The sequence below is a fragment of the Pagrus major genome, chromosome 8 (assembly GCF_040436345.1).
Source record: "Pagrus major chromosome 8, Pma_NU_1.0".
NCBI classification, from domain to species: Eukaryota; Metazoa; Chordata; class Actinopteri; order Spariformes; family Sparidae; genus Pagrus; species Pagrus major.
The window spans coordinates 19,306,862-19,322,553 of NC_133222.1; the positions used below are offsets into that span (position 1 = coordinate 19,306,862).

General features: G+C 38.1%; 3 protein-coding genes across 3 annotated transcripts; all 3 read left to right on the plus strand.

Moving 5' to 3' along the window:
- Positions 1-2,762: 2,762 nt before the first annotated feature.
- Positions 2,763-4,853, plus strand: LOC141001358 (DNA polymerase III subunit epsilon-like). The gene is made up of 3 exons (XM_073472411.1): positions 2,763-2,839; positions 2,981-3,029; positions 4,272-4,853. Exons 2-3 carry the CDS (start codon positions 2,981-2,983, stop codon positions 4,805-4,807), a joined length of 585 nt encoding a protein of 194 aa, XP_073328512.1. The 5' UTR covers positions 2,763-2,839; the 3' UTR covers positions 4,808-4,853.
- Positions 4,854-7,123: 2,270 nt separating this feature from the next.
- LOC141001357 (DNA polymerase III subunit epsilon-like) lies at positions 7,124-11,192 on the plus strand. The gene is made up of 3 exons (XM_073472410.1): positions 7,124-7,406; positions 7,542-7,590; positions 10,308-11,192. Exons 2-3 carry the CDS (start codon positions 7,542-7,544, stop codon positions 10,841-10,843), a joined length of 585 nt encoding a protein of 194 aa, XP_073328511.1. The 5' UTR covers positions 7,124-7,406; the 3' UTR covers positions 10,844-11,192.
- Positions 11,193-12,412: 1,220 nt separating this feature from the next.
- Positions 12,413-15,398, plus strand: LOC141001572 (protein PML-like). Its single transcript, XM_073472692.1, has 3 exons — positions 12,413-12,613; positions 12,745-12,858; positions 14,035-15,398. Exons 2-3 carry the CDS (start codon positions 12,780-12,782, stop codon positions 14,703-14,705), a joined length of 750 nt encoding a protein of 249 aa, XP_073328793.1. The 5' UTR covers positions 12,413-12,613; positions 12,745-12,779; the 3' UTR covers positions 14,706-15,398.
- The last annotated feature ends 294 nt before the right edge of the window (positions 15,399-15,692 follow it).

Sequence of the window (15,692 nt, forward strand, 5' to 3'; positions counted from 1 at the left end):
TGCCAGAAGTAAAAAGCTAATGTTAGGCTATAAACAGGCTACATTGTGGCGCATGAGTTAAACGACATCACCACTAAGCATCTTACTGCACAAAAATTCATTCATTTTCAGAATTTTAACCCTTTAAATACCAGTTTGTTAACATGATGCCACTTTCTAAATGAAAAAAACACAAATAATTGTGATGTCAATTGTCCATATACTTAATATATAATATTTTTATGGCAGAATTTGTACTAAATGTGATCTTTTATCAGTTGCATGAGGATTTAGTTTTATCACGAGGGAGCGCCCCCTATAGGACACAAGGGAAACAGCATGTATTTGGCTGATGTACACTGCTCTTACTTACTTTGATTATGGTGTGATTTTGAATCCAGCCCTGAATGGGTTGATAATTTTGGTTTCCATTGACCGTTGTTACGTCATATTGTTGTCAACTAATTATACAATGTACATTAGTAAAGATTTTCAACTTGAATAATTTGTTCATCAAGATCTGATGTGTGACTAAAGTGTTCTCTTAATTGTTTTGAGCAGTGTACAAACTTAAAAAACTGTCCTATCAGTGAAAAATAGTAAAAACTCATCCGGGACCACAGAATGAAAGCCTGCTAACATGGGATGCATGATTTAATGCTGTAATGACTGGCTCATAATATGTAACAGTTTCAGTGTTAGTCTGTCTGTCTGTGTAATATACACAGTGTGTTAAAGACATATTATATGCGCTGAGGTTGAAATGTAAAAGAAAAAAAATATCAAACACCTTCACCAAAATGTGTGCACTATGCATTAAAACAGCCAAAATGATTCAAAAATGAAAGTTAAAAAACTTAAAACGTATCAACAGCTGCACGAGGGTTAATATTTATCGTTTTTTTGCAATTCGTTTATTTAGTTTCGTGTTTATTTATGACTTTATTTTCTTTTTAGACATATTTCATTCTCACATTTTGTCCATGTGACGGTTACCAAATCAAACAAAGCCTCTCCTTCCCTCCACTGACTCACTGACTCACCCACTCAGCAGGTCAGAACTGAAGCTAACAGAGCAGAACAGACAAGAAGTTTCCACCTTCACATGAAAAAAGAGCTCATCCTTTGTTTTGTCACTGTGTCCTGACAGGACCACACCGGCACAGCTGAGCAGGGAGCTGATCACCAGAAGGAGAAACACCTCTGTTTCTGTTCCACTGAAGTTAAAGCAGGGGCGGTCCTGGCTAGATTTACGCCCTGGGCGAACCATCCCTTGAACCCCGCCCCCCCACCCCCACCCCCCCCCCCCCCCACCCCCCCCCACCCCCCCCCAAAAAAACCAGCAAAACTATATATTATTTGTATTATTTTATTATATATAATCTTAAATACAAAAGGTAACAAGAAGAGAGAAAAAAACAAGATAAATAAATGAAATACAGTTTATAAACACCAATGTAAATTGCACAAATCCTTCATCACAGGATCTAATAACCATGCTTGAAAAATCCCTGAAGAAAGCTAAAAAAAAATATTGTATTGTCATTAGTATATGTTATTCACAGCATTTATAGCATTTACAAAAGTAAATGGCTCTCATCAGACTCCAGGACCATGTCTGTGGCTGCTGTGGAAGTATCTGACTCCTCATTTTGGCCAGTGGGTGCTCCAGCTCCAAAATATTTCAGAAGTGCCCCTGAATTTACAGTTAACATACAATATGTAAGTTAGATCACACTTACATCACACATGCATCAGTTACCCAATTAAAATGACCATAATGCACATTTTGTTAACATTTGTTAACATCCTATTAACTAAGCATAACACACTACAAATTATTCAAAAAGCTATATCACATGTAGCTTACAAAATGCCATGTCAATGTTTATTAGAAGTTATTTAAGTTAGCATGTTGTGTTGCAAACACAAACTAGCCTAGGTTGCCTATGGGGGAAATTAGTTGCATGACATGATGCCTCAATTCTAATAGTTGCTAGTTCAGCAAAACTAAAAACCTTCTGTGGCTAAGTAGCAACATATTAGCAAGAGGCTAATAAATAGCCTATAGGCTACTGTCACTCACGTCACTCATAGAAATCTGCATACCTTTATCTTTTGCCCGTTTCTCCTCTTCTTCTTTTCTTCTTTTTCTGAACTGGGCACCTGATGGCTTCTTTGCTCTTTTACTTTGATCCATGATGAAGATGAAGACTGACATCATTACCTTTTGCCAACACCGTCCGTTCGCCCGTCAAACAACCGGAGTCACGTGATGTAAACAAATTCACGTAGATGCATGCACAGATTTTTGGGGTTTTTTGTTTTACATTTTTCACATAACCCAATTAATTACATGTAGGTATATGGGTCTATATTAATTTTAAGAATGAAATACAATTTATTTGGAAGCAGTTTGTGATGTGTAGCCTGGGATCATCAGTCTATCCCCCGCCCCCCTCCCCCTCGCCTCTGCTGACACACACAACCTGTGTGACTCAGCAGCACGTTGACGTGACAATGAGGGCGCCCCAGTGCCCACTCCACTAACTTGACATGGAAATGAGCGGTAGTCTAGAAAACTGGCGAGTTTTGTTTTGTCTTTTTTTAAATTTTTTTTTTTTTTTTTAGGGCGCTCGTGCGCCCTCACATAGATTGCGCCCTGGGCGGTCGCCCACATTGCCCATAGCAGAAACCGGCCCTGAGTTAAAGTAAACTCACAGTTCATTGTAGGTTTTGAAATGATGTGGTAGTGATGTCACCTGCTGATCCACCGGATGTCTGTGAAGACATCACAGGTTTTTACAGCTGACTTCACTTCTGACACTCGACTCAACTGATACACACCAAACTGTCCACGGTGAGCTGCTTCTTTCTACATTTCACAACTTACCAGACATGTTTTGTTTTTTTAAAGAACATTTTTTTGTTTTGTGCTTGTTTACACTGTTAAAGCTAACTCTACAGCTCATGTTCAAATGTCTTTGTTTGATTTCTGCAGATGTCTTCTGATACCATTGTTTTCTTTGACCTGGAGACCACTGGATTAGGTAACAATCTGTTTGCTTATTAATAATTTATCAGTGCCAATGTCAGAAATAAGATTCATTCATTCATTCTTTTATTTTTCTTTATCTGACAATTGTGTTAAAGGGGGAACATTATTTCCTTTTTTTATTGAAGGTTCATATGTGATCTTTAAGATAACAAATCCACTTAATGGAGATTTTTCAGAGCTTTCAGCCACATTTTGTTGCCTTCATTACTAAGATCCTTCTGTCAAAGTAATTATGTTCAGTTCTACTATTGTGTGCGACAAAATAACTGAAATAGTCCTTTAGTCCCGATGTCCACCTTTGCTGCCGTTATAATTACTACAGCCACTCGAGGTCGACACCTAACATTAAATGTAAATATGGGTGGCACTAATCTGCTTTCACAGTCGAACTATATGGTAGTTTTTCTGGTGAGGATTGGGCCGTTTTAACCAGTTGTCCAAGAAGTACTGAGATCTTTAACTTAAATAAAACATCACGGTGTAAAAATACTCTGTTAGTAGTCCTTCATTCAAAATCTTACTTAAAAGTCCGGCGTGTAGGATTAAGTGGCATCACAGTGAGGTTTCAGAGTGCAACAAACTGAACACACCTCATCTCACTCTCCCCTATATGGAGGTGGCTAAAAAAGTGATGGATTCATGGAGTCTGTACGTAAAAAGTATTCAGTGGAAATAATAATTTGCTTGTTAAGTAAGTCAGTTAAAACTATCCTTCCTGTCGTAGGAAGCCGGTCATTAACCGCTGAAGAAACTGAAACTAGACACAGGGAGGATAAGCGACGTTCCTGAGTCTGCAGTACTGGCTTTGTGTGGGTGTGTACAGCTTGAATGGCTCAGTGGCTACAATGGCCACATGACAACAAGGCTGCATATGCAATCAAACTGACAATATCAGACATTCATATACTGACAGTACATTTCTCAACTTTGCAGCTTGCTTTCTTGTTTTGAATATCAGGATACAGTTCATCTGGATTCCTGCTGCTTGCAATGCTAAACAAAGCCCGTAAAGGGAATCTTTTTGACCCCAGAAATCAAGAAAACAATGTCCACTTTCTGGAAATGTTCCTATCTAGCACAGTTTAGGAGAGGAGTTGTTTGTCGTATTGTCCACCTCTGTATCACTCTGTCGTTGATCTCTGTGAAATGCAGAAAACCCACAATATTTCAGCCGTTTTTTGTTTTTTTTGTATATATTTCCTTGTTCTCTTAATCAATCTCTTTCTATTATCAGACACTGACATGTGTCATCTCATCCAGTTGTCAGCCATCTGTGGAAACAGAGTCTTTAATGCCTACACCCTGCCCCGCCGCCCCATCACAAGGGGTGCCTCAGCGGTCACAGGCTTTACCGTCCGTGGTGGAAACCTGTTCCTCCATGGGACTCCAGTGCACACCATCCCTCTTTCTGATGCCCTCAACTCCTTCATCGCCTTCCTCCGCTCCTTCCGTCGCCCCATGCTGCTGGCGGCCCACAATGCAAGGCGGTTTGATGGACCGGTGCTCATGAGAGTCCTGCGAAAGTTCCACCTCCAGCAGAAGTTCCGGCGGGTTGTGACGGGGTTTCTGGATACCTTACAGCTGTGCAAGTATATCTATCCAGGTCTGGACAGTTACTCTCAGGAGAACTTGGTCCACCACTTCCTGGATGACACCTACGACGCTCATAATGCTGAGGAGGACGCCAGGATGCTGCAGGAGCTGTTCAACGAGTGGAATCCTGGAAGAGAGGATATCTCGGAATTCATCTACAGCTTGTCCCAATTTTAATAAACAAGCATCAGGAAAAAACAAGAGTAAACCAATCAGGCCACGAAAAGAGAAATATTCCACTAAAATCAGCTTTTCTTTGCAGTTTTGTTCTCATCATGTCACCCTCAGGTGTTTGGAGTCTGATATTTTAAGCATTCAGAAGATAAATAATATGTGATAAACCCCAAACTGACAGATATGTTCATTCTGTATAATTATTGTTTAGATTTGTTGATGAATTGTACTGTAACATGTCTCATGTTACAAGTGTTACAAGTGTTGTACTCTTTTCCAAAAAAAAATAATAATAAAAAACAATTTGATTCTTCTACACAACTTGGAAGGTTTTTTTTTATTATTAGTTGTCGTGTTTTTATACTGTTTGATAAAAAGTGAGTCAGGGTCCTAAAAGTAGAGTTTGCACAGGTTGATCAGTGGAGCTTTGTGATACAAATGCATCACAGTATACTTAAAGTGAAAACCATAAATGGGATGGCTTGCTGAAAATACAATTAATTTAATAAAAAACATTTCTGGAGAATGAAGGGACCACACCTTGCATTTCATACTACATCCCTGTGTTGTATAATTACTAATAAATTACATAATAAATTAAATAAATTTAAAAAACCTTGACTCTTGATATATACAATCAAAATACCACAAAACATGGCCAAAAATGTCCTTTTTGAGAGCAGTTACAGACTTTATGTCACATTTGGATGTACTGTAATTTCTATGTGTATGTCATACTTTGAAGGAATCCCTGCCAGGTAATTTATACGCAAAAGGAAAAGATTTTTAAAAATGGGAATTAAAAACTAATACAATTTCTTTTTCACATTTATCCTATTTATTTATAAATATGATTGTCCAGTAATATAATCAAATGAATCACATCTTTTGGAATCTGAGGATTAATCAAAGTAAGCAAAGATTTCTTTGCTATTAAAGTGCATACGGCACCACCCAAATAATCCTTTAAAAATAGTACAAATAAGAGTGTCTTCATCTTTCTTACAAAATTTAGAACTATAATCATTATCATATCCACCATCCAAACTGTTTATATATTGATTTATATATGGCACGGTCATATCCAACTTTTTATTTACCACAGTCTCCAGTGACAGCATGTAGTATATTTACACAAGTGCTGAGTATAGTTTCCCCTACTTTAAACTTACAATCCACAACATTTTAAAGGCAAATATCTATCTTTTTACTTATTATTTACAGTATATGATATTTATTTTTTCCTTAGTAGTTACTCGGCAGATTGCATGCTGCATCAGCGCATTTTTAAATTAATTTATTTGATCGGCAATCAGATTTAAAATAAAACACTTATTTAAATAATCTTAAAAAATGCTCAACATCAGATCTGATAATTGGCAAAGTTGGCAATTAGTTCACTCAAATACCTACTATTATGGGTACTTTTCACTTTTACTCAAGTACTATTTTAACACACCATCCTTTCGTGTGACTTTTGGGTACTGTGTCTGTCTCGTTGCGTGTCCATGTGTCTCCTGTGGAGGGCAGCACTGTGCCTGGGACGCTTGTAACAGTTCCGTATTTTACAAACGAATAAGAAAGGATTTCTGCGCATGCGCAAAGTGATGGATTGTGGAAGTGGATTTTCTGTGAACAATCTTGTTTTTGTTGGAAAATTATACTTTAACTTGCCACAGACACACACCATACATTATAACTACAGACGTTTTTAATAATTTGTTAATCAAGATCTGATATGTGACTAAAGTGTTCCCTTAACTGTTTTGAGCAGTGTACAAACTTAAAAAACTGTCCTATCAGTGAAAAATTGTTACAAATACAAAAAATACAAAAACTCATCCAGGACCACAGAATGAAAGCCTGCTAACATGGGATGCATGATTTGCTGTAATGACTGGCTCATAATATGTAATAGTTTTAGCTGTCTGTAATATACAGTGTGTTAAAGACATATTATATGAGCTGAGGTTGAAATGTAAAAGAAAAAAAAACCAAAACAAACACCTTCACCAAAATGTGTGCACTATGCATTAAAACAGCCAAAATGATTCAAAAATGAAAGTTAAAAAACTTAAAATGTATCAACAGCTGCATGAGGGTTAATATTTATCGGGGTTTTTTTGCAATTTGTTTGTTTAGTTTTGTGTTTATTTATGACTTCACTTTCTTTTTAGACATACGTTTCATTCTCACATTTTGTCCACGTGACGGTTACCAAAGCAAACAAAGCCTCTCCTTCCTTCCACTGACACACTGACTCACCCACTCAGCAGGTCAGAACTGAAACTAACAGAGCAGAACAGACAAGAAGTTTCCACCTTCACACGAAAAAAGAGCTCATCCTTTGTTTTGTCACTGTGTCCTGACAGGACCACACCGGCACAGCTGAGCAGGGAGCTGATCACCAGAAGGAGAAACACCTCTGTTTCTGTTCCACTGAAGTGAAAGTAAACTCACAGTTCAGTTTCTGTAGGTTTTGAAATGATGTGGTAGTGATTTCACCTGTTGATCCTCGGATGTCTATAAAGACATCACAGGTTTTTACAGCTGACTTCACTTCTGACACTCGACTCAGCTGATACACACCAAACTGTCCACGGTGAGCTGCTTCTTTCTACATTTCACAACTTACCAGACATGGTTTTTTTTTAAAAAGCACATTTTTTTGTTCTGTGCTCACCTACACTGTTCTCTCTACAGCTCATGTTCAAATGTCTTTGTTTGATTTCTGCAGATGTCTTCTGATACCATTGTTTTCTTTGACCTGGAGACCACTGGATTAGGTAACAATCTGTTTGCTTATTAATAATTTATCAGTGTCAATGTCAGAAATAAGATTCATTCATTCATTCTTTTATTTATCTTTATCTGACAATAGTGGTAAAGTGGGAACATTATTTGCCTTTTTTTTAAAAATAAAATATTTTTATATTAGTTATTTTATTGAGTTTGAAGGTTCATATGTGATCTTTAAAATAACAGATCCACTTACTGGAGATTTTTCAGAGCTTTCAGCCACATTTTGTTGCCTTCATTACTAAGATCCCTCTGTCAAAGTAATTATGTTCACTTCTACTATTGTGTGCGACAAAATAACTGAAATAGTCCTTTTATTTTTTATTTTTCTATTACTTTTTACTCAACACATCCTCATACATAAATGACGGAAAAGATCGATTGGCACTAAAAGTTACATATATCACTGTTCAGGAAACAACATGATCTTCGTCATTCACTCGCAGTTTGGTTAGGTTTAGGAAAACATTGCGGTTTGGCTTCAGATAACTATGTTACTTATATAACTTCAGTTACAAACATACCTACGTACAGAGTGGTGTAGCGATGACGTATCTTTGTAGGCTAACCCGGAAGTCAGCATCGCCCTGGTTCCCTCGACAAAAAGCCTGAGATTTTTGAAATGGATTTTGGAATATCACAGAAGATTTTTTAGTTTTAAGTTTATGATACTTTCACTGACTGTAACCACTGACCTTATTTCAGGTGTTTAACTGACAACCCGTTAAAAAATCTCACTGACTTTGAGACTATGGAACCGGATGTGCAAAAATGCTAACTCATTTCTGGGTGTTAGGACTACAAACTACACCACTCTATTGTTCCTGGTGCAATTTAACGATGTTTATAGGTTAAAGTAACTCATCGTTGACTTTTTTTTTTACACTGAACATGAACAGCGGTCTCCTGTGTGAAAGTCCTGTGCTTCTTTGACCTGACTGTCCATCTCGATGTCCTCCTTTGCTGCCGTTATAATTACTACAGCCACTCGAGGTCGACACCTAACATTAAATGTAAATATGGGTGGCACTAATCTGCTTTCACAGTCGACCTATATGGTAGTTTTTCTGGTGAGGATTGGGCCGTTTTAACCAGTTGTCAAAGAAGTACTGAGATCTTTAACTTAAATAAAACTTCACAGTGTAAAAATACTCTGTCAGTAGTCCTTCATTCAAAATCTTACTTAAAAGTCCAGCGTGTAGGATTTAGTGGCATCATAGTGAGGTTTCAGAGTGCAACAAACTGAACACACCTCATCTCACTCTCCACTATATGGAGGTGGCTAAAAATGTGATGGATTCATGGAGTCTGTATGTGATAAGGAGGATAATAAGGGCCTGTGTCCACCTAGCATTTTTTTCTGAGCGCCAGCATCGTTCCTAATGAGGAGAGAGCCTCTGCAGCAGCAAACGGGACCTAGAGAATCAGAGTGCCTCGCCTTTTTTGTGCATCCGCTCAAAGCACTTCGAGTCGGAAATCTCTCAGCTTTTCAGAGAGGTGCTGGTGACGTCACCATGCCTCTTTTACTTGGAAGAGGGTTAGAGGGTTATGCACCCACATCCTCCTTGCTCATCGGCATTATTAAGCTCATCGTCCCTAAATGAGGGCAAGCATCCTCTCTGTGGTGCTCATGGTATAAAAACACCATATCGAATAGAAACAAACAGATAGTACAAGGCAAAGGGGCAGTGTCGATCATCCAGCCACAGATGTCAAGATATTGTTCAGACAAGATCCACATGCAGCGTTTTTCCTCTCAGCACACAAGCCTTTCATCCCAGCGCTCCTGAGATTTCAGTCTCTTCCAGTACATGAGAAATTAAAGTGTACAGTTTGCTCAATGAAAGGCAGATTATCACAAGGCTGTCATTACACTTTGAGCCATTAACATTACACAACAGAGAGTTAGGGTGGCATGACAGACGCAGTAAAGTTGCAACATGCAGAGTCATCATCATCATGCAGACAGTGACTATCCTAAATGTTAAATACAGACTCATGTGAGCTTGGCAAGATTTTTATAAACTTTCTTGCATTTTAAAACGATGTTTCAAATGATTATTTGATTAGCTGACAAAAAAAGTATTCAGTGGAAATAATAATTTGTTTGTTAAGTAAGTCAGTTAAAACTATCCTTCCTGTCGTAGGAAGCCGGTCATTAACCGCTGAAGAAACTGAAACTAGACACAGGGAGGATAAGCGACGTTCCTGAGTCTGCGGTACTGGCTTTGTGTGGGTGTGTACAGCTTGAATGGCTCAGTGGCTACAATGGCCACATGACAACAAGGCTGCATATGCAATCAAACTGACAATATCAGACATTCATTTACTGACAGTACATTTCTCAACTTTGCAGCTTGCTTTCTTGTTTTGAATATCAGGATATACAGTTCATCTGGATTCCTGCTGCTTGCGATGCTAAGCACAGCCCATAAAGGGAATCTCTTTGACCCCAGAAATCAAGAAAACAATGTCCACTTTCTGAAAATGTTCAAAACCAAGAGTGTTCATAGTCCTTAAGAGGTCCTATAAGTTCCTATCTAGCACAGTTGTTTAGGAGAGGAGTTGTTTGTCGTATTGTCCACCTCTGTATCACTCTGTCGTTGATCTCTGTGAAATACAGAAAACCCACAATATTTCAGCCGTTTTTTGTTTTTTTGTATATATTTCCTTGTTCTCTTAATCAATCTCTTTCTATTAACAGACACTGACGTGTGTGATCTCATCCAGTTGTCGGCCATCTGTGGAAACAGAGTCTTTAATGCCTACACCCTGCCCCGCCGCCCCATCACAAGGAGTGCCTCTGAGGTCACAGGCTGTACCGTCTATGATGGAAACCTGTTTGTCCGTGGGACTCCAGTGCACACCGTCCCTCTTTCTGATGCCCTCAACTCCTTCATCGCCTTCCTCCGCTCCTTCCGTCGCCCTGTGCTGCTGGCGGCCCACAATGCAAGGCTGTTTGATGCACCGGTGCTCATGAGAGTGCTGCGACAGTTCCACCTCCAGCAGAAGTTCCAGCAGGTTGTGACGGGGTTTCTGGATACCTTCCTGCTGAGCAAGAATGTCTTTCGAGGTCTGGGCAGTTACTCTCAGAAGAACTTGGTCCGCCACTTCCTGAGAGAGACCTACGACGCTCATAATGCTGAGGAGGATGCCAGGATGCTGCAGGAGCTGTTCAACACGTGGAATCCTGGAAGCAGAGATATCTCCAGATTCACCTACAGCTTGTCCCAAGTGTAATAAACAAGCAGCAGGAAAAAAAAGAGTAAACCAATCAGGCCACGAAAAGAGAAATATTCCACTAAAATAAGCTTTTCTTTGCAGTTTTGTTCTCATCTCAATAAGCATTCAGAAGACAAATAATATGTGATAAACCCCAAACTGACAGATATGTTCATTCTGTATAATTATTGTTTAGATTTGTTGATGAATTGTACTGTAACATGTCTCATACTCACAAGTATTGTACTCTTTTCCAAAAGAAAAAAATAATAAAAAACAATTTGATTCTTCTACACAACTTGGAAGTTTTTTTTTATTATTAGTTGTCGTTTTTTTATACTGTTTGATAAAAAGTGAGTCAGGGTCCTAAAAGTAGAGTTTGCACAGGTTGATCAGTGGAGCTTTGTGATATAAATGCATCACAGTATACTTAAAGTGAAAACCATAAATGGGATGGTTTGCTGAAAATACAATTAATTTAATAAAAAACATTTCTGGAGAATGAAGGGACTACAACTTGCATTTCATACTACATCCCTGTGTTGTATAATTACTAATAAATTACATAATAAATTAAATAAATAAATAAAAACCTTGACTCTTGATATATACAATCAAAATACCACAAAACATGGCCAAAAATGTCCTTTTTGAGAGCAGTTACAGACTTTATGTCACATTTGGATGTACTGTAATTTCTATGTGTATGTCATACTTTGAAGGAATCCCTGCCAGGTAATTTATACGCAAAAGGAAAAGATTTTTAAAAATGGGAATTAAAAACTAATACATTTTCTTTTTCACATTTCTCCTATTTATTTATAGATATGATTGTCCAGTAATATAATCAAATGAATCACATCTTTTGGAATCTGAGGATTAATCAAAGTAAGCAAAGATTTCTTTGCTATTAAAGTGCATACAGTACCACCCAAATAATCCTCTAAAAATAGTACGAATAAGAGTGTCTTCATCTTTCTTACAAAATTTAGAACTATAATGATTATCATATCCACCATCCAAACTGTTTATATATTGATTTATATATGGCACGGTCATATCCAACTTTTTATTTACCACAGTCTCCAGTGATAGCATGTAGTATATTTACACAAGTGCTGAGTATTTCCCCTACTTTAAACTTACAATCCACAACATTTTAAAGGCAAATATCTATCTTTTTACTTATTATTTGCAGTATATGATATTTATTTTTTACTTAGTAGTTACTCGGCAGATTGCATTTAAATTAATTTATTTGATCGGCAATCAGATTTAAGATAAAACAGCGATATAAATAATCTTAAAAAATGCTCAACATCAGATCTGATAATTGGCAAAGTTGGCAATTAGTTCACTCAAATACCTACTATTATGGGTGCTTTTCACTTTTACTCAAGTACTATTTTAACACACCATCCTTTCGTGTGACTTTTGGGTACTGTGTCTGTCTCGTTGCGTGTCCATGTGTCTCCTGTGGAGGGCAGCACTGTGCCTGGGACGCTTGTATCAGTTCCGTATTTTACAGACGAAGAAGAAAGGATTTCTGCGCATGCGCAAAGTGATTGATTGGGGAAGTGGATTTTCTGTGAACAATCTTGTTTTTGTTGGAAAATTATACTTTAACTTGCCACAGACACACACCATACATTATAACTACAGACGTTGTGACCATTTTATGCTTTCATGTTCGGCTACAGCTCCTTTTTATGGTTCTCTTCGTGTAAATTCATCATCAACGAGGCTTTTGTTTTGAAAGTCTCGGGTCGACGCTGTCAGTCTACGCAGGTATTTAAAAACAGGGCGGGAAGATGTTCATATTCACAAGTGTTTACTAAACACTAAAGCTAGCTAAATACGCACTGTCAGTGTCTGTGCTGTGTGTTTGATTCGCTTATTTCACAAAACGTCTCTGTCAGGTTTCAGAAACTTGATTGAAACTAGCAGTGGAGGGATGCAAACATCAGAACCAGACGGAGGTGAAAAGTCTCAACAGCCGCTGGTTTTCTTTGACCTGGAGACAACTGGACTGGGTAACATCACTTCTTCTGTTGTATGACTTCTGACAGATTAAACTTTACTGTCATGGCATGAAGTGTCCATGTTTTGTAAGTCACTTGTGTGTTTGTTTTCTAAGGGGTAATCATAAGACATGTCCACATTGTTTCTCTAAATGTGGGTGCATGGGTGTTGTGGACACTGGACATCAGGGGGTCCAGCAACATCACTGTTTATAACATCAATTAATTAGTTTAATTGAACATAAAGAAAGCTAAGAAAATGCTTTCTATTTCAAATCGAGCCTGTTTAAGATTATTTAAGACTTTGCTCTGTTGTAGCTAAATATGACTTAGTACATTGAGGACAGATTGTGTTCTATTTTATCAATTTAATGATTAATCATCTTCTAAAAAGGGACAAATGGCTAAATAAATGCACAAATTACAATTTCTAGAGCCTAAAGGGACATTTTTATACTGCTGACTGAGTTTACAATATGAAAGAGAGAAAAACAGCAAACCTTAATTTATTGGATTATATGTGACTTAAAAGATTCATTGATTGTCAAAAGTGTCATTCAGAGTGAGTCAAGACAGTGAGCGAGACTGTTTTATGGTCAGACCAGATTTCTTTATGATTGTTAATCTGAAATATTACACCTTGATCTGTTATTTAATTTGCTCAATAATCCCAAAACGGACACTGTTGTCTGGTTATTTTATCCATTAACAGTTTATCAATTGATTTTCAGGGTAATTTATCATCATGATAAAATATGAGGTAAAGTATGATTTTTACCTGTTGTTGATTAATTTAGTCAAACTGTGTCTGATTCAGCCTACTAGGGCTGCCCCTGAAGATTATTTTTATTGTCGATTAATCGACAGCAGCATTTCTCAAAGCCCAAGATTTCGTCATCACGTCTCTTTTTGTGCACAACTGAAAGATATTCAGTTTACTTTAAAAACAAAAACCGGCTAGAGGCTAGAATCAGAGAATTTTGCCTTTTTTTTCTTAAATATTTACCTAAACTGATTAAACAATTATCAAAATAGTTGGCGATTAATTTACCAGTTGACAACTAATCGATTGATCATTGCAGTTTTACAGTCTGCAGTCTTTTTTTCAAGTTTGCATGGATCTTGGCGTTGAAAAATCCTCTGAATCTCATGAAGTGATGCCTTTTATCTACATCTTTATTTCTCTAGGTCAAAGCTGTGAGATCGTCCAGCTGGCTGCAGTGAGCGGAGGCCACTCACTCAACCTCTACGTCATCCCTCGGTGTCGAATGCAGCGAGGAGCAGCCAGAGTGACTGGCTTCAGGGTCCGCAGACAGAGACTCTACCTCCATCGACAACTTGTCCTCACCAACTCCCTGCGAGAGGTCCTGGTCGCCTTCATAGCTTTCCTTCAAATGCTGGGATGCCCACTCGTCATAGGCCACAACATTCGCCGCTTCGACTGCCGGCTGCTGGCTCGAGCCCTCGATGAACTGAACCTCAGAGCAGAGTTTGAGTCGTCAGTCTCAGGCTGTGTTGACACACTCCCACTGGCTCGTGAGATGCTGAAGGACCACTGCCTGCAGAGTTTTCGACAGGAGAACCTGGTCAGGGAGCTGCTGGGTGTGAACTACAAGGCCCATGATGCTTTGGAGGATGTGCGGGCATTACAGGCACTGTATAGTGTGCTTCAGCCCACAGGGGAGTTGATCTGTAGGCATAGGTTCACTCTGAACACCATGGAAAACAAGCCAGCTCCGAAATCCAAAGTGCCCTGTCAGATAACAGAACATCGACCCCTGTGGGAGCACTTCAGACAGACAGTCAGGGTTACAGAGAGCAAAGAAGAGCGCCAAGATGGAGAACTTAATGAGTCATAAAACTTTCTACATGAATAAATTATTTTCAGGTTGAGAAAAGAAATTGCAAACAGAGTCGAATCTGTCAGTTTCCTCCGATGGTTGATGGTGGAACAAATGAAAATCACTTCAGACATCTCCAGTGAAGCAAAATGAAAAACTGGATGAGCTGAAGCTTTTGAAAGGTGAGGGTAACGTACAAACACAATGCAAGTCACGCAACACTTCTTTGGCCAGATGCAGCATTTAGATTAGAGTTTGATGGGTTTTTCCTCCGCCTAATAGGGCCATTACTTCTTTGAGACTATCGTACTTGGCTTTGTCAATCTGGTGTTTCAAATCTAAAAACCTCAGTCTCACTCTTTTGATTATTACAAAGACATGCACTTTCATGTATTGCACAACATGTTGTTTGCTACATTTTCACCAATTATTTCACCTGCAACAAACAGGCACATTATTTTTATCAATGTTGAGTATTTCTCAGCAAAAAGAGAGTCAGACATCGATTTGTTAATGGTGAAAATGTAGTTGATTGGCGGCCAGACTTTAAGATGTGTCTCTTAGTTTGATTTTCGGTCATCACTCAGTGGAAATAGCGATGATGACTGATGAAGACTTGATGTACTTATTGTGAATTCACTTCAAGGTTTCGATGACGAAAGTTTTATTGCTGGTAAATAAATCTGCTAATAAATGTATTATATTTCTACACCATGTTCCAAACGATAATTCTTTATTGCTGGTTGGTGAATGAATATTTCAAGTAGGCCTGGTAGATATGGAGAAATCAATATCACAGTATCAATAAGAGTGTTTTTCTATTATTATATCTCACTATAATGATGAATAAATAGTCTGATTTATAATGAATAAATCAGACTATTATTATATGATTTCACTCAAAGGCAACACGGCAACAATGTTGTTTATTGCCCTGCTCTAATTTAAAGTTCACTGGGTTAGCAGGACATGAATTTGTTATTGTAAGGTTTAAACAACAAACAG